Source organism: Chrysochloris asiatica, unplaced genomic scaffold (assembly GCF_000296735.1).
Source record: "Chrysochloris asiatica unplaced genomic scaffold, ChrAsi1.0 scaffold00104, whole genome shotgun sequence".
In the NCBI taxonomy this organism is placed as follows: Eukaryota; Metazoa; Chordata; class Mammalia; order Afrosoricida; family Chrysochloridae; genus Chrysochloris; species Chrysochloris asiatica.
Window position 1 is genome coordinate 10,024,624 of NW_006408622.1, and position 21,475 is coordinate 10,046,098.

The window sequence follows — 21,475 nt, forward strand, 5'->3', positions numbered from 1 at the left end:
GAATAATTGCTATCAGGACTGATTATGAGTATTGCAGATGGAAAGGTAGACGTTTTGTAATAAAAGGAGGGGAGTGGTTGATCTTGCAGTCTAGGAGCAGAGGACCCTGGGACCATCAAGAGAGAAGAGCAGAATGCGGGACCCTATCCAGAGAAGCAGTGATGCCTGAGATGGAGCGGCTGGGGACTCTGGACTCAGGGAGCCAGAGGGACTGTGTGCTGACGGCCGGTGGGCAAGTTTGCGGGGTGTTTGAATCGTTATACATTCCTGAGTGCTTGGTGTATATCTTAAAAAAAAAAAAAAACCCAGAGGGAATGGAGGCAAATGCATGGAGGGGACTGTAATCATTGCAATGAAACGAAATACGATAGGATGAATGTAAAGCTGATGTTCTCCCATGTAAACTATCACTCAATTCACAATAAAAACTTAAAAAAAAAAGCAGCTTCCTCTGGCTGCTGTGGGATTGTGGAGGGCTAAGAGTAGAAGGAGGGAGAGAGAGTAACGGAGGGATTGTAACTTCCACAGAGGTGAGGTGTGTTACAGGCTCAACACAGCCTGGTTTCCGGACAAGTCAGCTTTGACCTTCCCCAGCTGCTTGGCTCTTGGGCTAGTGCCAAGAGAGCTTGAGGCACTCTACAGACCTCACATGGGGGCCCTCAGCCCTGTTTCCTGGGGCCTGGCATCATGGGGGAGGGGAGCACCCAGCCAGTCAGATGCTCCGCACAACAGCCTCTGCTTTCACCCAGTACAGGGGCCTTAACTGTCCACAGATCAGAGATCATCCAGGCCTACCTTCTATCGCCTAAACCAGCCTAATCATACTGTCTATTAAAATATTGAAACATTTCACTTCTGCTCAGTAAAGAACTCCTCCCCACATCCCATAAGTGGCCCCAATACCCAGGTCTGTGCCCTGGGGCCCCTGGGACTTTATCAAATTTCAGCAGTTAAAGAGATAGCTCCAGGACTCTGCCCAAGTCCAACATGCCTATGTGTACAGGTAGTTAGATTGAATATCTTCTTGGGACAACCCAGACCTGGCTGGAGTTGAGAGGCTCAGATTAGGAGGATAACACTGATGGATTGAGGGGAAATTTTTTATCAAAGTGAGTCCCAAACTGAAGACTTCAAAAAACACTAAGTCACAATAATGACAATGACTAATGTTTACTGAGCATCTACAGTACACCAGGCATTGTTTTAATACTGGATGTGAATTGCTTCGTTAAGTCCTCATAATAAGTTGGACTGTCACAGTTCTTGTTCTTGTCCCTGCCCCTATGGTCTGTTCCCCACACACAGCCAGAGATGGTGCCTGAGTCACATCATCACACGCCCCACCCCTCCGCCTAGTTTCTTCTCTCCCCTTTGCACCCTTTAGTCATGATGAACATCATGGCGAATCCAGTGGAGCTCCACGCTCACACTAGACCTAATTGGGGGGGGGGGGGGGGGGGCTTTAGATTCTTTAATGACAGGATTAGGTGCCCTGGTAGATGGTGGTGGTTATGTGCCATGGAGTCGGTTACAACTCATAGCGACCCTGTACAGGGTTTCTGAGGCAGTAAATCTTTACGAGAGCAGAAAGCCTCATCTTTCTCCCGCAGAACATCTGGTAGTTTCGAACTGCTGACTTTAAGGTTTGCAGCCCAATTCTTAACCACTATGCCAGGGTTACAAGTTGGGCTGCTAACCGCAATGTCAGCAGTTTGAATCTACCAGCTACTCTTCAGGAGAAAGATGAGGCTTTCTGTGCCTGTAAAGATTTACAGCCTTAGAAACCCTATACAGGGTCACTATGAGCCAGAACCCACTTGGCAGCACACAGCCACCACCACCAGTGACAGGATTGGCCAGGCTGGGGCAATAACAATGACCCTTAGCAGACAGTGGTGTCTCAACTTGGGCCTCCACCCTCCTCCAGACTACAAACCCCACCCCCACCATCTGTCCCATGACCAGCCTCTAGTTTCCCCTTTTCTCTCTTTAGCTTTGACCTATGGAACATTGGGATTTGGCAAGTGGACTGGGAGGGGGACTTCCTGCAACTGGCCCATCCCCGCCCCCCAGCACCCTAACCTCAGGTTCCTCCTTCCCTAGTTTCAGCTCTCAGCTCCGGCTGCTGCTGGTGCTAAATATTCCTGTTTCCTCCTGGGTGGCCTCTTTTAGTCCTGCTTCTAGCTACTTCTTCATTCTGTGAGACAGCCATTGGTTTGTGGTCACTACATTGACCCCATTCGCCTCACCCCCAGCTCTTGTCTGTGCAATCTTTACCACTGTGGTTGTCTTCCTCTTTCTCTGCCTGGCCATTGTTTTCTCCTCCCTTACTTCTCTTCCTATATTTTTGCTTTACTTTTTCTTTTCTGTTGAAAAGTCAAAAAGCTGTCTTTGGGGGCTGGGTTCCAGTCCCTTTACTTGTTGTATGACCTTGAGCAGCTGTCCTTATTCCGGGATGCTAAGTGGCTACCTCCAAAGGATGTTGTGGGGACTGAATGAGTTTATGTTTAGGACAGAATCTTAAATCATCAGGGTCCGTGTCCCAATATTTTTTCCCCTAAATTGTATTTATTTTGTTGTTGTTGGGCATATACATTGACAGTTCTACTTTCAGATCCTAAGAACATCCCAAGGTTCTGATTATCAAATAATTATAGTCAACACTTACACAAGAAAAGCTGACAAGTGTCATACCTGGTTCTAGGAACATTAATTTATTTAATTCTCACAAAAATCCTATGAAGCAGCTATTATTTTATTCCTCATTTTTGTTGTTGTTAAGTGCCACTGAGTCTGTTCTGACTCACCCTCTATAGGGTTTCTAAGGAGCAGCTGGTAGGTTTGAACTGCTGACCAATGGAGTTAGCAGTCTAGTGCTGATCTGCAGTGGCACATCAAGGGTTCATTTTACAAATTAGGAAATGGAGACCCAGAGAGAATGAGTGACTTACTCAAAGTTGTCCAGCCAGAAGGAGCTGGCTTCCGTTGATCAGCCACTAACCCTTATATTACCATGAAGTCTGACCCCCAGGTCACGGAAGGAGGTCAAAAGCCGATGATACACATGTCCTTTTCCTTTCACATCCAGCTTTTGGCAGCTGCAGCATGGCCCCCCTGGGTGTTGGATCCTAATTCCTATTGTTAGTTCTCTCTGCCCTCCTCGCACATTGTCCCCTCCTCCCCACTACCACCCTCCTTCTCAGACTTCCTGCTTTAGTTGGTACTACAATAAGGCACGTCCGTCCCACTGGCCTTTAGACTGTGGTGTCCAGCGGCGTCACTTGCATCATGGCGGGCATTAGACCCTCCAGTAGACTCCTGCTTCTACCTCTTCTTCTGACTGTGGGCGGTGAGTTGGGGTCTTCTGCCTCTGCCTCCTGGGTTTCAGGTTCAGCACAAGGCAGGGAGCGGGGTAAAAAGAGGAAACCAAAGGAAAGGTTGGGGCAGAAGAAGACGAGTCTTCCCGAGTCTTCCCGGAGACTGAGAGCCTGAGAGCCGAACACTTGGCCTCAGATGGAAGCCGGGGCAGGTATTACAACAGGACAAGTCAGAATAGTGGTAATGCAGCCCAATGGACTTTACGTGGCCTGCCAGGTACCAATAGAGGCTGCCTTCTGAGAGTCAGGATCCATTCTCCCCAGGGTCCAGCAGTACCACCCCCATAATAATCCCATACTTCAATTTACCTTCTTTTTCCCTCCTCAGGTCTCAACCCTGCCCAGGCCCAGAGCGGTAGGACTCCAGATCTTGTGACCTTCTTCCCTACTCCCAATATCTTTTCCCCAAATGACTCCAAACCTTCCTCTTCTGACCACCCCCTACCTCCACCCTGGCCCAAACCCCCAGCCTCCACTAACCTCTCCTGACCCCTATGCCAAATCCTCAGAATGCAAGTGCCCTGCGCTTGGCCCTGCTGTGCTGGCTGGGATCGTGCTGGGGGATCTGGTGTTGACTCTCCTTATCGCCCTGGCTGTGTACTCGCTGGGCCGGCTGGTTTCTCAGAAACGAGGAACTGTGGAAAGTGAGTGGGACAGGTGGGAGATGATGGGCCTGGGACAATCTGAGGCTATGCCTGGTGGGGAGGGGTAAATTCCAGGTCATAACCAACCAGAGAGATGGTGCTGGTGCTGGAGGGGTTGATTTTGAATCAAGAAACTGATTCCAATTCAGCACCCCGACCATCTCATTCTCTCTCTCACCTCTTCTCCCAGCAGGGACGGGGAAACAGCGCATTACTGAGATGGAATCACCCTATCAGGTGAGGAGAAAGACTTCTCTCCTTCTACTTTCATATCTGCTCTGGGGGGTTGTGTTCTAAACACCCTCCTTCATTCCCTCCAGGACTCAGACCAAAAATCCCTTCCCAGCATGTCCTCCAAAAATAAAAGCATGGGGCATTTGTTAAAAACCTGCTTTAACTGATTAATGGCCACCTTATGCTCAGCTTAAAATGTATGGAGAGGATATATGGGGATGAGTTTGTCTTGGCAAAGGCAAGCTCTTCAGTCTTACTGGGAATGCATGTTCTAAATTAATCTGGAAAGGCATTTCCCAGGTGGCCACAACACAGGCAATGGGTGGCCCTAGGATAGACTGATTTGGGGGAGTAGCTCTCCTAAGGACAGAGGTTCTAATTCGGTCTGGTTTGGGAACTCAAAAGATCAGGGTTCTTGGACATTTTAGGGGATCCTATAGGGAATAGTCGCTGGAGAAGGATGTCATGCTGGGTAAGATGGAGGGTCAGAGAAAAAGAGGAAGACCCCCAACGAGATGGATCGGCCAGATGGCATCATTGATGACATCAAGTGTGGCAGCGGTAGTGAGGTTGGCCCAGGATCGGACATTGTTTCGTTCTGCTGTGCATGGGGTCGCTATGAGTCGGTTCCGACTCGATGGCACCTGACAACAACAACAATATTCTGGTGTAGCGCTGTGGGTTAATGCGCCAGACTGTAAAGCCGTTTGAACTGCAAGGTCGGTGGTTCAAGCTCACCAGCTGCTCCTCAGAAACCCTATGCAGGGTCGCTATGGGTCGGCACTGACACAACGGCACTTAACAACAACAACAACATATCCCTTTAAGAAGCTGACAAAGGCTTGAAATTGTTCCAGAAAAATTCATGTAAACGACACACAGTCATGCATCAAACCCAGGGATCGTTCATGTATCCTTGAAACTCTTCTTAAGAATCCTTTGTCTACACATGTTCGTAACCCTTTGTGGGGAGGTGGGGTCATGGATTCCTCTGAGCAGCTAATGGGAGTCAAATAGAACTCCTCCCAGAAAGATACACAACTAGACCCATCATTTATATTCAATTTCAGGAGCTCTGTTTGAGGCCTGCTTCCATGGGGTCATCAACTCTCCTTCCGATTGTCAATCCTTCTCTGTGTTTTACTTGTCTGCTACTGGCTTGCTTTTTTGCCTCAACTGTAGCTAAGAAAAAAAAATGTCTTCATATAAAGTGTGAGAATCTGGAGTTTGGATCTGTGAGGTCCAGAAGGGGGCTTTCTAGTCAGAGTGAAATTTTAGTGCAAAACACGACCTTAATGGATTAATTATTCATTCATTTATTCATCTATTTTGTTGGACACGTACTACATGCTAGATACTGGGGATATAACAGGAGAAGTTAGACTCTAGTTGGGCAGACAGACTTGAAGTAAATAAACAAGACAAATTTGGGAGTTACCATGAAGGCAAATCAAGCAGGCAGATGTGACCATCACTGCGGTGTTGAGGGAGGAAAGTATAGGAGAGGAAATTGAGGACTGCGTCTCTGAGGAGGGGACACTGAGCTGAGACTTGAAGAGAAAGAAGGAGCCATCCATGGGAAGCTCTAGGGAAATGGTGTTCCAGGCAGACAGAGGAGCACACAGCTGGAGCGTGAAAGGAAGGGGCTTACTGAATGCTCTTGAATACAACCCAAGACCTTGTTCATTGCTTTTAAGGTTGAAGAAGCTAGCAGGAACCTCATAGGCCACAGAGAGAGGCTGGAGTTTTCTAAGTTTATTTGGTGGACCCTGTCCACCGGTGACCTCCAACCCCTCCACCTATTGCCCTCTTCCCTTTAGGAGCTCCAGGGTCAGAAGCCGGATGTCTACAGTGATCTCAAAATACAGAGGCAGTACTACAAATGAGGTCACACCACTAAAGCCAACAACCTGATGCCTGGATCCCTGATACTCAGCCAGCATCCCATTTCTACCCCCACCAAGGCACAGATCTGAAGTGCCTCCTGGATATATCAAAGTCTCCCCACCACCATCCCCCAAATAAACATGGAGCGCAAAAACACTATTGAGTTATGTCAAATCCTTGTGCTGAGGGAATGGGGATATGTGAGTCCTTCAGAGAAAAAGAGGAAGACCCCCAGCCAGATGGATTGGCAAAATGGCAGCATCAATGGGCTCAAGTGTGGCAACAATTGTGAGGTTGACCCAGGACTGGGCAGTGTTTTGCATAGGGTCGTTATGAGTTGGTACGGACTCGATGGCACTTAACAACAACAACAAACAAGAGGGTTTAAAGGAGTCCTGAGGGTACAGTGAGTTAAGCATTGGGCTGCTAACCATAAGTCAGTGATTCAAACCCACTAGCACTGTCTGCTCAAAGATTTAGTTTCCGAAACCCTATGAAGCAGTTCTACACTGCCTTATGAGTCAAAATTGACTTGATGACAGTGCGGTTTTTTGGTTCTTTTAAAGAGATTTTGGCCTCAGAAACAGCTAAATATAGGAAGAAATTTTAGGAGATCTTAAGGTTCCTTGAAGAAGAATTAGAACTAGAAGTATTTCAATTGCTTTATTTCAAAATGATGCCACCACTCACAACTCATAATTAGAGGGTCAGGCATCCATCGCAGATCCCAATTACAGGGGTTCAGCCCCTGCCAGGCATGTTGATGTAGATTTTGCCATCTTCTAGGGGCAAGAGAGAGACAGTATGAAACCTCATCTTCTAAATACCCATCTTTACCTCTCTGGGGACTCCCTGCCTCAGGGGTTTCCTCAGGACTTCCCCCAGGTACCACCCCCAGGGTTTCCCCAGTACCTCCTCCAGGGCTTCCCAGGGCTCCTCTCCCTGGGGTCCCCTTCCCTAGGCCCTCCCCTCCATAAGCCCCACCCCATTTCTGCCCTCACCCTGCATGGGTTTGTGGCGTGGGCGTACACACATGAACACCGCCCCCACGATTAGCAGGGACATGACAGCGTCAGCAGCCACAAGTCCAGCCAGGAGTGGCAAGGAGAGAGGCCCACAACCGGAACAGGGACCTGGAGGGTGGAGGCCAAGACATGAAGGGAGTTGAGGAGGGTTCCAGACCCCTGGGACTATGCTTTAGATGGGAGGGAGGGGGGCAGGGGAAGCACTAGACAGAGGCTAAGGAGAAGCCCAGATTTCTAGAATTATAATTTGGGATGAAAGGAAAGATGGAGATTCATCTGCAGGCTGGGAGTATCTTCAGGACAGACACCTGGCTCTGTGCTCTGGGTTTAGAGAGTACTTTCAGAGAGAGGATGTCGATTCCATGGAGCTATAATTTAGTGATGAGGGGGGACAAGATAGGGACACGGAGAGAGCTGCAGATCTTCTGGGGGCTCCAATCTGGGAATGAGACCAGTGACCTGGAGAGCAGCTTAGGGTCTGGGACCCTCAAACCACTCTTAAAGAATCGAGACAATAACTGAAGTACCAGGGCAAAGAGGAAAAAGTGTTGATCTCTTACCTGGGGTTGTTTGAGCTGCAGTCACTGTGAAAAGAGAAGGAAGGGGGGTCAGGGGTAAAGAGGTGGTTCCCCAAATAAAGTGCAAGAAAAGGGGATATCCTGAGAAGAAACCTTCACTCTGGGGAGATCCAATGGGAAAAGGAAACCAAACAGAAAGGAGAGGATCACAGGGAGAGACAGAAATTTGAAGTAGTGGCAGGATCCCAGAATGACAGCTATCCCAGAATTTCCCCTCCAACCTCCACCAAGAACCCCGGGCCTAAAATAGAATGGATGGATCTTCAGAGAAGGAAGGGATGCAAGGATAAGGACCCATGGATAAAGACCCTTCAGGTGCCATCCAAGCCACTTCTTTCATAAATACTCTGCCTGCCACCTCCCTCTACCCTGTCATAACCATTGGATTCACCTGGTAGCAAAAACAGGAGCAGGATGTGGCCTGGAGGGATCATGGCTAACTGGGGACTGGGGAGGTCTGGCAAAGGGCGGTGGTCCAAAGAAGTTCCGAGGAACAGTGGAGGAGCAGAGAGGAAGCTGTGGCGGATGTCACTCTATTGGCAGTAAGCCTACCTGTTTCCTGTGTGTGTGCATTAGTGTGTATGTGGTGGAGGTTGTTGGGGTGAGTTCTTGTGACTGCTCCCTTTGGGAGGGACAAAGGGACAAGTGCAGCTGCTATGATTGTCTAGGTGGAGGGTGACAGGTGGGCTATGATGAGGTACTGAGGGATTCCGAGAAAATGTTGATGTTAGAGCCAATAGAACTTGCTGAAGGAATGGGTGTGGATGTGTATGAAAGAGAAGGACCAAAGATAACTAAGGTTTCTGACTCAGGCAACTGAGAAGACTGAGCATCCATCTACAGGAAGGTGGGGAGTAGGTTTTGGGATGAATTCTGAGATTTGGACCTACTGAGTTGGAAATGCCTGGTAGAGTTCAGTGTAAAGATGCTGAGTGATTACAGAAGCATTTGTGACTTCAGGGGATGTATCTGGGCTGGAAATGTAAATTTGGGGATTGATGGGTATGGATGGCATTTAATGTCACAAGAAGGGATGAGATCACCAAGGAAGTGAGTACAGACTGGGGAGAGGCCCCTTCCTCCAGGAGAATGAGAGATGAGGAGGAAACTGACAAGGAGCAGGAAGTGACGCAGAGAAGGAGAGTGCCTGGGGTTCTGAAAGCACCTCAGAGAAATATCAGCATGGTCAACGCTATGGCGCTGTCACCAACATGGGAACTGGGAACCAACCTCCCTGCTACTTAGTTCACAATAGTGACACTGTGAGAGGGGAGGACACCCCCCCAAAAAAAAAGGTCAGTGTTTTGTGCAGTGTCTCAGCAGAGATTTTTTTTTTTTTCAATAAAAGTATTCCTCCAGTACTAGTCATACCAACAACAAAAATTTTTTTTCTCATAAGCTTAGCTTATTATGTATCAATTTAACATTTGAAGCTTCTAATGCACTCAGGTCAGAGCTGTGAAACCAGTTGAAATGGTTTCACCTCTACTCGCCACAAGCAGGTGCTATTTTCCTGTCTGCCAGTGCTTTTGTAGTCACTGATTTTATCAAATTTTCTGATGTTTTAGCTACAATATTGTGGTAATTAGTACTTGTGAACCTATTATCAATAAATCTTACTGAGAATGAAGCAGTAATTAAAAAGGAGAAATATTTTTAAAGGCTTCTGCTCAGTTACAAATAATGTTGTAACTCATAATGTTGTAATTCCATGTAGAGTTTACAAAATGATTCTGTTGTTAGTATTCATATAACCGAAAACAGTTACATTTAAGAAATTTACAAGTATAATTAGCACATAGTAGCTCTGGTAGCGTAGTGGTTACTAATCGGGCTGCGAACCACAAGGTCAGCAGTTCGAAACTACCAGCTGCTCCGCGGGAGACAGATGAGGCTTTCTGCTCCCGTAAAGATTTACAGCCTCGGAAACCCTGTACAGGGTCGCTATGAGTCGGAACCGACTCCAAAAAATTGACAATATACATTACTAAGAATTCTGTCTGGTCCAGTACTGGAGGAGGCGCATGAGAGGGGGCCATATGGATGAGACCATGAGTTTATTCCATGGGTGATCCCAACCCTAAGGTTGCCACAGATACTGCGGCACCTAACAAAGTGTCTCACCTGCCGCAATAAATTTATAAATGAGAGCTGGCCTTGGAAAAGGTGAAGGTGAAGTGAAGAAGAGGGAGGAATCTGAGCTCACCTATATCAATCACTCTTGAAGGTCCCTGGGTGGCGCTAACGGTTTGCATTTGACTACTGACCTGCCGCACAGTTCTAGGGATGTGATGTGTAAACTCGCCAAGAGTCGGAATCGACTTAACGGCAACGGGTTTGGTTTTTCTTTTTTAAATATCACTTTTATCTACAGACTTTTCCTCCCTTGAGACCTAGGAGTTCAGGCCTTCAGTTTCCTCATCCCCCAGGATTGGGGAGAACTGTCCCTCAACCAAGGATTCAGGAGTTAAACCTCTCATTCACTTCAACAGGGAACCAGAAGTCCAGGTTCCATAACTCTCCTACTCTCGAACGGAAAAATCGGTACCCCAGACCACATCTTCCTCAAACCAAAGATCCGGATGGGCCCGAAACTGGGTCTTTCCTCTGAGACGCAGGACTACCCGCCCTCCAGGTTGGTCCCGCCCTTTGCTACGCGAAGTAGGGACTCCCGGATCTGTGAGCGGAGCCCTGCCCAGGACTGGGCGGTGCCAAAACCCCAGTTTAAAAACTCGCGGGGACCAGTCCCTACATCGGGGACCCGGCGGCGGCTCCGCGGGGCAACAGCGAGGCTGGCGCAGCGCCGAGGCCGGGGCCCTGGGGCCCAGCAATCCGCGCCACGGACTCCCCGAGGTAATAGATGGGCGGGAAGGTGAGACACGCTCTGCCCCTTAAAGGAGTGATGGCTGGGGGTCGGACTCTTGAGTCCCTGAGACACGTAGCTGGAGCACAAAGCCCCGGGTCCTAAGACTGAGAGTACCCGGGGCCAGGATACGCAGACTCCTAGGTCGTAGCCAGGGAGAGGGCTAGGATTCTGGGCTTCTTGGTCCTGGGGGTGTAGAGGAATGGGAATCTGGAATTGTGGGTCCTGGAGGTGGAAGTGTTGGGACTTTGACTTCTGAAGGCGGGGGCTAGTAGTCCGGCCTTTAGCCTTGAGGAGCTGGATTACTGAGCCCTTGGGGGCGTGGTGGTTTGAAATCGGTCACTGATTTCAGTGGGGGGAAGTTCAAGCACCGGACCTCAGGGGTCTACGCTGGCTGCGACCTCGCCCCGGGACTTTCCGAGTCACCACCAGCCAAGGTCCCTAGGGCTGAGCAGGAATTCCCCACGCGCGGGGATTCCGTGAGCGCCACGCTTGACCGCGCGCCACGCCTCCAGACCGGACCTCTAGGGACCAGAAGGGAAACCGAGAGATGGAAGATTCCTTTGCGTGAGCGCTGTGACGTCAGTACGTCGTGGCTGGGTTGTTTCCGAGTCAGTCCTACCCGGCTTAACCCTTCCATCGCCGAGCTTGAAGGGTGAAGATTCCAGGGCAGTGCTTCCACGATCGAGGGAGGGTTAGGAAACTGGACCCAGGTTTTACGGAGGAGGGGACTGGTGGGTGGTGACTTGGGCCCTGGAGGTGGGGAGGGAGGTTTCTGGACTCCCGTACTCTTGCGTCTGAGGGATGGGGGCCTGGACTGGACTCTTGTAGGAAGGAGCAAGGGACTGGGAGCATGGACCTCTGGATCCCTTATGGCTAGAGAGGGGACTGCTGGAAGGAACCTGGTTTCCTTGGGCGGGGGTGGGGGTGGGAACAGAGAATCTGCGTTTGAGACGGATTGTTGTTGGGAACCTGGATGTACGTCTTCAGAGAGAGATGCCTGGAGACCCCTGAGGTCTCAGGACTGGGAGATTTGGGATGGGACTTTTTACGGAAATGACGGGGAGTAATGAGGGTCGCCTTCCTCCTCCCCCCTTCTCCGTTTCCACGACGTTGGTGGAAAATTGGGTCAGAGAGAAAGTGAGGCGCAAAGGGAAGGAAACGGCGGAGGCGGATACCGCACCCTTATCTTCGACTGACTTAGGCGTTCTCCTCCGGCAACCTGAAATGGGCCATAGTTTCTGGGCGGGAGGGCGCCCAAACCCACACCCCCGAACACTTGAGTTATTGAAGGCCCTTTGGTGACTTCCCTCCCTCTCCCTGAACAGTGAGCAAAAACGAGCGCAGCCACTGCCCATCACAGACGGTGAAGAAGCTTCTGGAAGAGCAGCGGCGCCGCCAACAACAGCCTGATGCTGGTGGGCCCCCGGTGAGGCCCACGGAGCGCTCTGCTCACTGCTGTTCTCTGAAACCTTGCGGCGGGGGCAGGGACTTGCTTGCTTGCTTGCTGGGAGCTGAGGAGTGATGTAGTCTTGGCTTAGAGGACCTGTCTAGAGATAATTAATGGTGAAGAATGCACCAAACCAATTCATCCGTGTTTCTTTTCGCTTATGCCTCTGACAGGGACAGTTTCTGGCTCCATTGGTGCAGTCCCTGACGCCGTCGGCAAATGAAAGTGACGCTGGTAAGTCCAAAAACTAACCAGGTCCCCTCAAATCCCAGTCCTAGCTTCCCTTAGAAATTCAAATGTACCAATTCTGAAAACTTTGGGGGGAAACTAACGTCTCCATTTTTGCTGGGACCCAGTTGTTTGATTTTCCTAATTTTTAGAGTCCAATAATCTACAAACTTAGTCTCTCAGTGGCCCCAGCCCCTCGATGTGACAGAATGACTAACCTTGGGAGGCTCCAAGCCCCCGCACAGGTGCTCCAGTTCTGGCCCATGGTCTCTCCAGCCCTGCTAATGAGACCTGCCCCTGTCCCTCTTCTTACATGCAGGCCACAGTCACTTCCTCACGCACCAGGAGACTGTGAGTTCTGGACTTGGTGGCCTGGCCACTCCCACAGGCCTTCCAGACTGGGATCCCAACACGCATGCCGCCTACACAAACAGCCCTTACTCTTATCCTGCTTCTGCTGCTGAAGGACTTGTGACTTCCAACTTCTACCCACCCTCGGACCCACGGCAGCTGTGCCCATTTCCCCAGGGCATGGAGGTAAGATACAAAGTGGAGACAGGATGCTCAAACCAAATAAAATCCAGTGCCATCGAGTCAATTCGGACTCATAGTGACCCTATAGAACAGCTCTTTAGGGTTTCCAAGTTTGTAAATTTTTATGGGAACAGATAGTCTCATCTTTCTGGTGAGTTTGAACCACCGACCTTGTGGTTGGCAGTCTAAAGCGTAACACACCGCACCACCCCAAGTGCATAATTACTCTCCTGCAGCATTCAAAAGTGTTTAGGGCTCTGTTAAGATCCCATTCCTCAGATGGGTCAAACTGAGGCCTGAAGGTCCAAGGTCACTTGGCACAGATGGGACGCCCAGTCACTCCACCAGGTGCTCTGTCCCTGTTCCTGACTCTGTACATGCACATGTATGTTGTGTGGAGAAGCAGTTTAGGGAGGGAACAGTCTCAGCTGACTGGCTCTCCTCACCGCTGGTACCCTCCAGGACCCCTTGGACTCTCGACTCTATGCAGAACCTTCCCTGCCACAGGCAGAATCCTGGCGAGTTTCTGGACTCCTCTCAGGACCCTCACAGTTACCCCCTGTAGTCCAGGGACCCTCCCTGGAAGCAGCCCGTGCTCACATGCTGGCCTTGGGACCACAACAGCTGTTGGCCCAGGATGAAGAGGGGGACACGTGAGTATGGGGGAATAGGGTCTGTAGGTTCCTGGCTTGGCTTAGGGCTGTGGTGGGGGAGCTCTGCTCACTGCTGTCCCCAACTGGTCCTCAGGCTCCTGCACCTGTTTGCGGCTCGGGGGCTGCGCTGGGCAGCATATGCGGCGGCTGAGGTGATTCAGGCTTACAGACATCTGGACATCCGTGAACATAAGGGAAAGGTGAGGACTGAGGGTCTGAACTCCTGGGGTCAAAGGAAGAGAGAGCTGGGCTCAGGGCTACTGGATCCAGGAAAACAAGGGACTGGGAGCCCAGGCTCCTGGGTCGAAGGAAGGAGAGAGATGAGGGCCTGGACTGATTTTTCCTATGACCTGCAGACGCCTCTTCTGGTGGCGGCCGCTGCCAACCAGCCTCTGATTGTGGAGGATCTTCTGAACCTGGGCGCAGAACCCAATATCACTGATCATCAAGGACGTTCCGTCTTGCATGTGGCTGCTACCTATGGGCTTCCAGGAGTCCTCTTGGTATGGCCAACTGGCAGGTGGGGCATCGGGGAAGAACTGGTTACCCAGATCCTGGTTTCTAGGGCTAGTCAACCTGAGACAATCATTCTTCCTTCTCCCACTCCCAGGCTGTGTTTAACTCCGGGGTTCGAGTTAACCTGGAAGCCAGAGACTTTGAGGGTAAGTCAGGCAGCAGATGAGGCTAATATGGCAGGCAGAGCTGGATGGGTTGAGTAGCTGCAGGTCCCTCACTGTCTCTATTTTGCAGGTCTCACGCCCCTGCACACAGCCATCCTGTCCCTCAACATTGCCATGCACCAACCAGAGCTGTGTCCCCGGGGGCTGAGTACCCAAGCCCAAGACAGGCTGACTTGTGTCCAGATGTTGCTGCACAATGGTGCTGATCACACCAGCCAGGTGAGCTAGACTGTGGACAGCTGACCTCTTGGAAAACAAGTGGGTTCCACACAAAGGCTGACTTTGCCTCTTCATCGCTGTGTGACCTTGAGCTGTTACATCACTTCTCTGTGCTGCAGTTGTCAGCTGAGAATAGTAACATGATTGATCTTAGCTTATATTTATCTAGTATTACTATATGTCAAGCACTGAGCCTCAGGATTCGCTTAGTGAATCCTCATAAACAACCCTGTGACGTATACTATAATTACTTTCACTCTTTTGCTGAAAAATCAACTGAGGCACCCAAATAATCCAAATTCACTGCTAACTAATTAATGCCGACTCATAACGACCTTATATAGGGTTTCTGAGGCTGTGAATCTCCGAGTAACTGCTGGGTTTGAACTTCCAACCTTATAATTAGCAGTCTAATGCTTATTCTACAGTGCCACCAGGGCTCCTAACTGAGGCATGTGGAGTAAAAGTAATCTTATAGCTTGTGAGTATCAGAGAAGGGATTGAAACTCAGGTGATCTGGCCTCAGACCCTGGCTTTTCTGCCCTCAAAGATTTACAACCTCAAAAACCCTATGTTGTTGTGGTTAGGTGCTTTTAAGCTGGTTCAACTTATAGTGATCCTGTGTAGGGTTTCCAAGAAGTGACTGGAGGGTTTATCCTACAGCCCCACACCAGGACTCCTATACAGGGTCACAATGAGTCAGAACTGACTCCATGACATTTAACAACAACCGCCATTAGTCTACCTTAAAAAAATGAACAAAAATCTCCTGATGTCAAATACTCTGGCTATGTTTAAATTTCCATTAGACTCTTAAGTGGACATACGTGCATTTTTAAATTTATTTATGTTAAGTTTTTATTGTGAATTGAGTGATAGTTTACATGGGAGAACATCAGCTATACATTCATCCTGTCGTATTTCGTATCATTGCCATGGTTACAATGCCCTCCATGCGTCATCAATAAACAGCATTTGCTTTTGTTCCCTCTGTTACGCATTTATTTTTTGCATTAAAAAAAAAAAAAATCGAGTTGAAGTGAGGTCCACAGATTACGGTAATAATTTCTTTTCTAGCGTCTCCTCCATTTCTTTGTTTTCTCTTCATCATTTATTTGGGTTGTTTTGTCATGTATAGACAGACACATGGTAAAATTTTTATTATCATTTCACATTCTAAAGGCACATAATAATATTTCATTGTGGAAAAGGTCTGTACTTGCCCCAAACTATGAAGAGACCAAGTAAATATTGCAGAAGACATAGGTTTAGTTAATCAGTAATCCACTGATTAACTCCTATTTTAGATATAATACCTTCCATATGGGGAATAAGGGTACATTTTAGGATGTATAATAGGGTATGAAGGAACCCTGCTGGCACTGTAGGGTAAGCGCTAGACTGCTAACCACAAGGTCAACAGTTCAAACTTACCAGCTGCTCCTCGGAAGAAAGGTGAAATATACAATCTCAGAAACCCTATACAGGGTTGCTGTGAGTCAGAATCTACTCGAAGGCAATGTGTTTGGTTTTTTTAGTTTAATAGGGTGTGGGGTGACCAGGGTAGTTACTAGACCAGTAAGTCCTTTTGTTGTTGTTATTAAGTGCCATCGAGTTGATCCCAACCCAAAGCGACCCTGTATAGGGTTTCCGAGGAGCAGCTGGTGAGCTTGAACCACCAACCTTACAGTTCAAATGGCTTTGCCATCTAGCGCATTAACCCACAGCGCCACAGCAGGACTCAGTGAGTCCTTTCAATGGGAATTTGAAAAGCAATCTTTCTGACAGTGACTTGAGTGGGAAAACTCATATCTGTATGAAATGAATGATACCCCCTAAGAGGTACTAGTCTTGGGTAGCGTACAGCAGACACGACTATAGAAGGTACCCTTGGTGGGGCTTGCAAAGGAGGCCCGGGCTCTCTAAAGTCTCCTGGGTTTCCTAGCAGTGAGTCCTGGTGTGTGAGGACAGGGCTAATCTCTGCTGTCCCTCCCAACAGGAGATCAAAAGCAACAAGACAGTTCTGCACTTAGCTGTACAGGCCGCCAACCTTACCTTGGTCCAGCTGCTGTTAAAGTTGCCACAGAGAGACATGCGGACTTTTGTCAACATGAAGGTGGGACTGCAGATAGTGTGAGATATGGCAGAGAGGGGCAGTGGGGTGTTGGGAGTCCTGTAGTGTGTAGGATATAGAAGGAGGATGCATAGGATGTGGAAAGAGGTTGGGGGGAAAGGTACAGGATATAGGAAAAGAGGAGGTGTGCGGAGGTGTGCGGAGTGTGGGTATAGAGGCGTGTGTGGAATGTGGAGAGACGAGAGGAGTATGGGAGGTGATGTGGGAGGAAGTGTGGGCCTTGGCTGTGGCAATTATAATCTGAACTATGCTGTTGAGGGCCCAGACCAGCCGAGTGTGAGTCCTTATCAGTATTTCTCTCACTGTCCCAGGCTCATGGGAACACAGCCCTGCACATGGCGGCTGCCCTGCCCCCTGGGCCTCCCCAGGAGGCCATCGTGCGGCACTTGCTAGCAGCTGGAGCAGACCCAACATTGCGCAACCTGGAGAATGAACAACCTATTCACCTGCTGAGACCAGGCCCAGGCCCTGAGGGGGTAAGTACTGAGCCCACCCTGATTGTAGACCCCAACATTACGCATTCCTAATGTAGAGGATGACTTAGCATCTCAGAAGGTGACCTTGACCCTTATCCAACCCTGATTTCAAAATGTGATCCCTGACCTTACTATGATAATAAGTACTCTACCCAAACCCTGACCTCTACTCCCAACTTTGAATTGTGACCTCAAGAGTATGACTTTGATCTGCAAGTGTGATCGCTGACCCTTTGCCCCTAATCCTGGGTCCTCACCTCAAAGTCAGACTTAATGACTTTTAATTGTGACCTCTGGCCCCTTAGCTTTTCCCTTAGACCTTTACTCTTTTATCCCTCCTTCTGGTTCCCCTTTCTCAATGTATGAATCCAGACCTTCACTCCCAACACCAAACTCTGGACCTCCAGCCTTCAAACCCAATTGATTCCACTCTGCTTCTCCTCTCTAACTCCTACCTCCCCAACACCTCCCCCTGCTTTGCTTTGTCCACAGCTCCGGCAGCTATTGAAGAGGAGCCGCGTGGCAGCCCCAGCCCTGTCCTCTTAGGACTCGAATCTAGACCTGGACTGATTTTCCAGTCCCCTCCGTCCTGTGGGACAGCCAGCGTATGCTAATGTTGCAAATACATAGTAATATATGTAGAATGTCCAGCTATCCAGGGTCTTACATTAAAACCCCAGAATGGCTGCTAGGGGGGAACAATCCCCAATATTTGGGTTTGTATGATACCCCTCCCCTATCCACAAGGAGCCCGTTGATGATTTCTGTGAAATTGAGGCCCCTTGATTGTTTCTGTGAAACACCCTGAACTCCTAACCCTTTCCCTGCTGGGATTTTCTTTCGAGTTTCCTCCCTAACTCAGCTTTTCATCTTCATACCCAGAACCCTAAATGCAATCCCCATATATAGTACTTGGAATACCCCTAAACAGCTCAAAATATTACTCCAGTTGGATTCCTAAGATGGTCCCCAACTCACCCCGGGACCCTCACCCTTCAGGTCTGAACCTCTGAGGTATAAGAATGTCTCCTAGGCCCTAATGCTTTCTGATTCAGAACTCAATCAGGCCTTTGTTCCAGACTTCAGCATTCCCACTGAATCGCTCTTCTAATTGAAGGTCCCTGAACTTCTATATTAAACTCAATTTGTACGAGCAAGGCTGTTGTCTAATCTCTGGAGGTATTGGTGCAGGGACTGGGTGCCCGTGATGCCTGACTGAGGGGTCATGTTTGGCTGGGGTATATAGCAGACACTGGATGCCAAGTCCATACCCCCTCACCCCGACCCTTTCAATGCATGGGAGCCTGCCTGCCAGTACCAGCCCCTGAAGCTTTGGTCATCCTTGGGCCACTGGTGGGCATGAGTGTGGTAAATTTTAAGTACCAGGGATTCATGCCTGTTACCTACTCCAGTATCCCTCTCTCAGTGACTGATAAGAGATAATGCCCCAGATCCCTTGTTTCTTAGATGAGACAAGTCGGAAGTGCATAGGCTCCTTGTCTCCTCAGCAGACTGAATCTCCAGTTGTTCATAGGGATTTGGGCTTGGTAACAGGCCCTTTCTGAATGGCTTTCCCTTTTTCCTGGCCCTCACATCCCTGCCTCAGCTTGGGCTTCTAGAGAAACCCAAGCCAAGACAGAGGGCCTCCACAATGTCCCTCTTCTTAAACACCTGTGCCACTCGTTCCTAATCTAATCCAAGAATGAACGTCCTTTTTTTTTTTTAAATCCCACTATCATGGCATCAACTCCAGCTCATAATGACCCTGTATAGGGTTTCTAGGAGTCCTGTCATGGCACTGTACGATAAGCAGTCAATTGCAAGGTTGTTTTGAATGGCAAGGTTGGTGGTTCAAACTCACCAGATGCTCCTCAGAAACTCTGTACAGGGTTGCTATGAGTCGAAACCGACTCGATGGCACTTAACAACAACAAACAATAGATGGCTCTTAATTTTTTTCTTTTTTCTTTACGGGAACAGACAGCCTCATCATCCTCTCTCAGAGCAACTGGTGGGTTCAAACTGCTGACCTTGCAGTTAGTTGTCCAGTACTTACCCTACAGTGGTGCCACCAGGGATCCTTTTAGTGCCTCTAGTGAGCACCTAAGGAGCTCTGGTAGTGTAGTGGTTACGAATCGGGCTACTAACCTCAAGGTCAGCAATTCAAAATTATCAGCTGTTCCGTGGGAGAAAGATGAGGCTTTCTGCTCCCATAAGGATTTACAGCCTCAGAAACCCTGTACAGGGTCGCTATGAGTCGGAACTGACTCCACGGCACCTAACAACAACGACAACAAGTGAACAACAGGTGTGTCCTGCAGGACTCCTAGTTTGATGCTATAGGATCAGCTCTGGAGTGCAAACCACAAGGTCGGCAGTTCAAACTCACCAGTTGCTCCTCAGAAACCCTGTACAGAGTCGCTATGAGTCAGAATTGACTCGACAACACTTAACAACAACAATGGACAGCAAGTCAAGAACATCTTAACACTCTTCAGGATGTAGGCCTGTGTTTCTATCCCAAAACAGTACTTAAAACAACCACCATTCATTTTGCTCATAATTCTGCAATCTAGGCTGGGCTCAGCTGGGTGGTTCTGCCATCTGGACTTGGTCATTCCTGCAGTTGCCGTCCGCTGGAGACCTGATTGAACTGGGGAGCCAAGACAATTCCATATGTCTGGTCTGAGCTGTAGAAAGAACACTGTACTGCTAACCTCAGGTCAGCAGTTCAAATCCACCAGCTGCTCCATAGGAGAAAGATAAGGCTTCCTACTCCTGTAAAGATTTACAGACTGGGAGTCTAAATGGGGTTGCTATAAGTTAAAATCAATTTAATGACAGTGGATTGGGTCTCAGCTGAGATGGTTGAAATGGCTAGGAGCAGGCAGAACATCTCTCCAAAAGAGTAGCTAGTGGCTTCCTTCGAAGGTGGCTCAAGGGCTCCAAGAGAACAAGTCCCTGCTTGCATTGTGCTTACTGATACCTCATTTGCCAAGGTTAGCCTTGTTGCCAGGCTGAGAAGTCAGGGCGGGGGCACTAAACAGGTAGAATATTGGGAGGTGGGAGGCAGATTTCACCAAGGTCAATGGGGTAAGTCTCACATCTGCTTCTCTGAACCAGCATGTACCAAATCAAAAAACTCCACTGCCAATGAGTCGACTGTGACTCAGACTCGAACCAAACCCACTGCCATCAAGTTAATTCTGACTTAGAGCAACTCTGAGTAGGGTTTCTGAGGCTGTAAATCTTTTTATTATTATTATTATTAATGTTTTATTGTGAATTATGTGATAGTTTACATGGGAGAACATTAGTTTTACATTCATTCTATTGTATATTGTTTCATTGCCATGGTTACAATCCCCTCCATGCATCATCAACCAACCAAAGGGTATACACTACAAGCCTGCCCCCCCCCCCCCCCAGGTCGTCGGCACACAGCCCCTCTCCCTCTCTGGATCTAAAGTCCCCAGCTGCTCCATCTCTCCATGTCATCATCGCTACCTCCATTTCAGGCATCACTGCTTCTCTGGGTAGGATCTCGCTCTCCACTCTTCTCCATTGATGGTCCCAGGGACCTCCACTCTTAGACTGCTGAGGCTGTAAATCTTTACAGGAGCAGAAAACTTCATCCTTTTCCTGTCCATTAACTGGTGGTTTTGAGTTGCCAACTTTGCTATTAGCATTCCAACTCCTAATCCACAATGCCATCAGAGTAACTGCTCATATATTGTTGTTGTTAAGTGCCATAGAGTCATTCTGACTCAGTGACCTATATAGGGTTTCCGAAGAGTGGCTGGTGGATTTGAACCATTCGACTTTGCCATTCAAACCAACATTGCAATTGAGTGCTTATCCTACAGCAAGGCTTCAAAAAGTTCATGGGAAAATTTCATTATATTTGAATTTCATTTTTCCATGAACTTTTTGAAGCTACCCACATACTCACATAGTGACAAATTCAGGATTATTTATGATAGCTACATTTCACTAATTCTAAGAAGAGCTTAATTGGAATTCCTCTTTACCTATACTTTTTTCCTTTGTGATATATAAAATAATTTAAGATGATGGCATCTTAAATTCTGTTGAGATATAAGATGCAACACACATACATATATAGCACAAATGTGATAGAATGTTCCTAAGAAATTTTTAATTTTTAAATTCTTAAAAATAAAATCAGCTTCAATGGGGAAACAGGAAGGGTTTATAGGCACAAACCTACCAACCGCTCCTTGGAAACCCTATACATAGTCGCTATAAATCAAAACCCACTAGACTGTACTTAACAACAAAAATTGGGCACTGAAGTACCAATGAACAGTCTTGCCCACTGCCATCAAGTTGGTTCCAACTTACAGTGACCCGATTGGACAGAGTAGAATTATTCCATAGGTTTTTCAAGACTGTCAATGTTTATGAAAGCCAATTGCCTCATCCTTCTTCCATGGAGCAACTGGTAGGTTTGAACCACTGACCATGCAGTT

The 21,475-nt window shown here is 48.5% G+C and overlaps 3 protein-coding genes across 7 annotated transcripts; 2 read left to right on the plus strand and 1 right to left on the minus strand.

Annotated features, from left to right (window-relative positions):
* Positions 1 to 3,288: 3,288 nt before the first annotated feature.
* Positions 3,289 to 6,141, plus strand: TYROBP (TYRO protein tyrosine kinase binding protein). 4 transcript variants are annotated; one of them, XM_006867340.1, is made up of 5 exons: positions 3,289 to 3,349; positions 3,706 to 3,732; positions 3,887 to 4,021; positions 4,212 to 4,258; positions 6,076 to 6,141. In XM_006867340.1, the coding sequence occupies exons 1-5, from the start codon at positions 3,289 to 3,291 to the stop codon at positions 6,139 to 6,141; spliced, it is 336 nt and encodes a 111-aa protein (XP_006867402.1). The 4 variants fall into 4 exon arrangements, with proteins under 4 accessions (XP_006867402.1, XP_006867403.1, XP_006867404.1 ...); XM_006867341.1 differs by having other exon boundaries at positions 4,215 to 4,258; XM_006867342.1 differs by lacking the exon at positions 3,706 to 3,732.
* A 742-nt stretch (positions 6,142 to 6,883) lies between these two features.
* On the minus strand, positions 6,884 to 8,179 carry HCST (hematopoietic cell signal transducer). Of its 2 annotated transcripts, none has more exons than XM_006867345.1 (5): positions 8,137 to 8,179; positions 7,687 to 7,751; position 7,653; positions 7,144 to 7,275; positions 6,884 to 6,921 (listed from the first exon to the last, which is right to left on the minus strand). In XM_006867345.1, the coding sequence occupies exons 1-5, from the start codon at positions 8,177 to 8,179 to the stop codon at positions 6,884 to 6,886; spliced, it is 279 nt and encodes a 92-aa protein (XP_006867407.1). The 2 variants fall into 2 exon arrangements, with proteins under 2 accessions (XP_006867407.1, XP_006867406.1); XM_006867344.1 differs by having other exon boundaries at positions 6,884 to 6,924.
* Positions 8,180 to 10,327: 2,148 nt separating this feature from the next.
* Positions 10,328 to 17,671, plus strand: NFKBID (nuclear factor of kappa light polypeptide gene enhancer in B-cells inhibitor, delta). Its single transcript, XM_006867408.1, has 13 exons — positions 10,328 to 10,617; positions 10,961 to 11,193; positions 11,937 to 12,037; positions 12,232 to 12,292; positions 12,606 to 12,823; positions 13,328 to 13,473; positions 13,568 to 13,673; positions 13,830 to 13,976; positions 14,084 to 14,135; positions 14,224 to 14,372; positions 16,372 to 16,488; positions 16,818 to 16,982; positions 17,475 to 17,671. Exons 1-13 carry the CDS (start codon positions 10,328 to 10,330, stop codon positions 17,526 to 17,528), a joined length of 1,839 nt encoding a protein of 612 aa, XP_006867470.1. The 3' UTR covers positions 17,529 to 17,671.
* Positions 17,672 to 21,475: the final 3,804 nt, after the last annotated feature.

Coding starts and splice junctions, on each gene's coding strand:
- TYROBP (XM_006867340.1), top strand. CDS start 3,289: ATGGCGGGCATTAGACCCTCCAGTAGACTCCTGCTTCTACCTCTTCTT. Junction 3,350..3,705: donor TCTTCTTCTGACTGTGGGCG/GTGAGTTGGGGT, acceptor TTCCCTCCTCAG/GTCTCAACCCTGCCCAGGCC. Junction 3,733..3,886: donor CCCTGCCCAGGCCCAGAGCG/GTAGGACTCCAG, acceptor CCAAATCCTCAG/AATGCAAGTGCCCTGCGCTT.
- NFKBID (XM_006867408.1), top strand. CDS start 10,328: ATGGGCCCGAAACTGGGTCTTTCCTCTGAGACGCAGGACTACCCGCCC. Junction 12,038..12,231: donor CTGATGCTGGTGGGCCCCCG/GTGAGGCCCACG, acceptor TGCCTCTGACAG/GGACAGTTTCTGGCTCCATT. Junction 14,136..14,223: donor GGAAGCCAGAGACTTTGAGG/GTAAGTCAGGCA, acceptor TCTATTTTGCAG/GTCTCACGCCCCTGCACACA.
- HCST (XM_006867344.1), bottom strand. CDS start 8,179: ATGATCCCTCCAGGCCACATCCTGCTCCTGTTTTTGCTACCAG. Junction 7,752..8,136: donor GCTCCTGTTTTTGCTACCAG/GTGAATCCAATG, acceptor CTCTTTTCACAG/TGACTGCAGCTCAAACAACC. Junction 6,925..7,143: donor ACGCCACAAACCCATGCAGG/GTGAGGGCAGAA, acceptor TCTTGCCCCTAG/AAGATGGCAAAATCTACATC.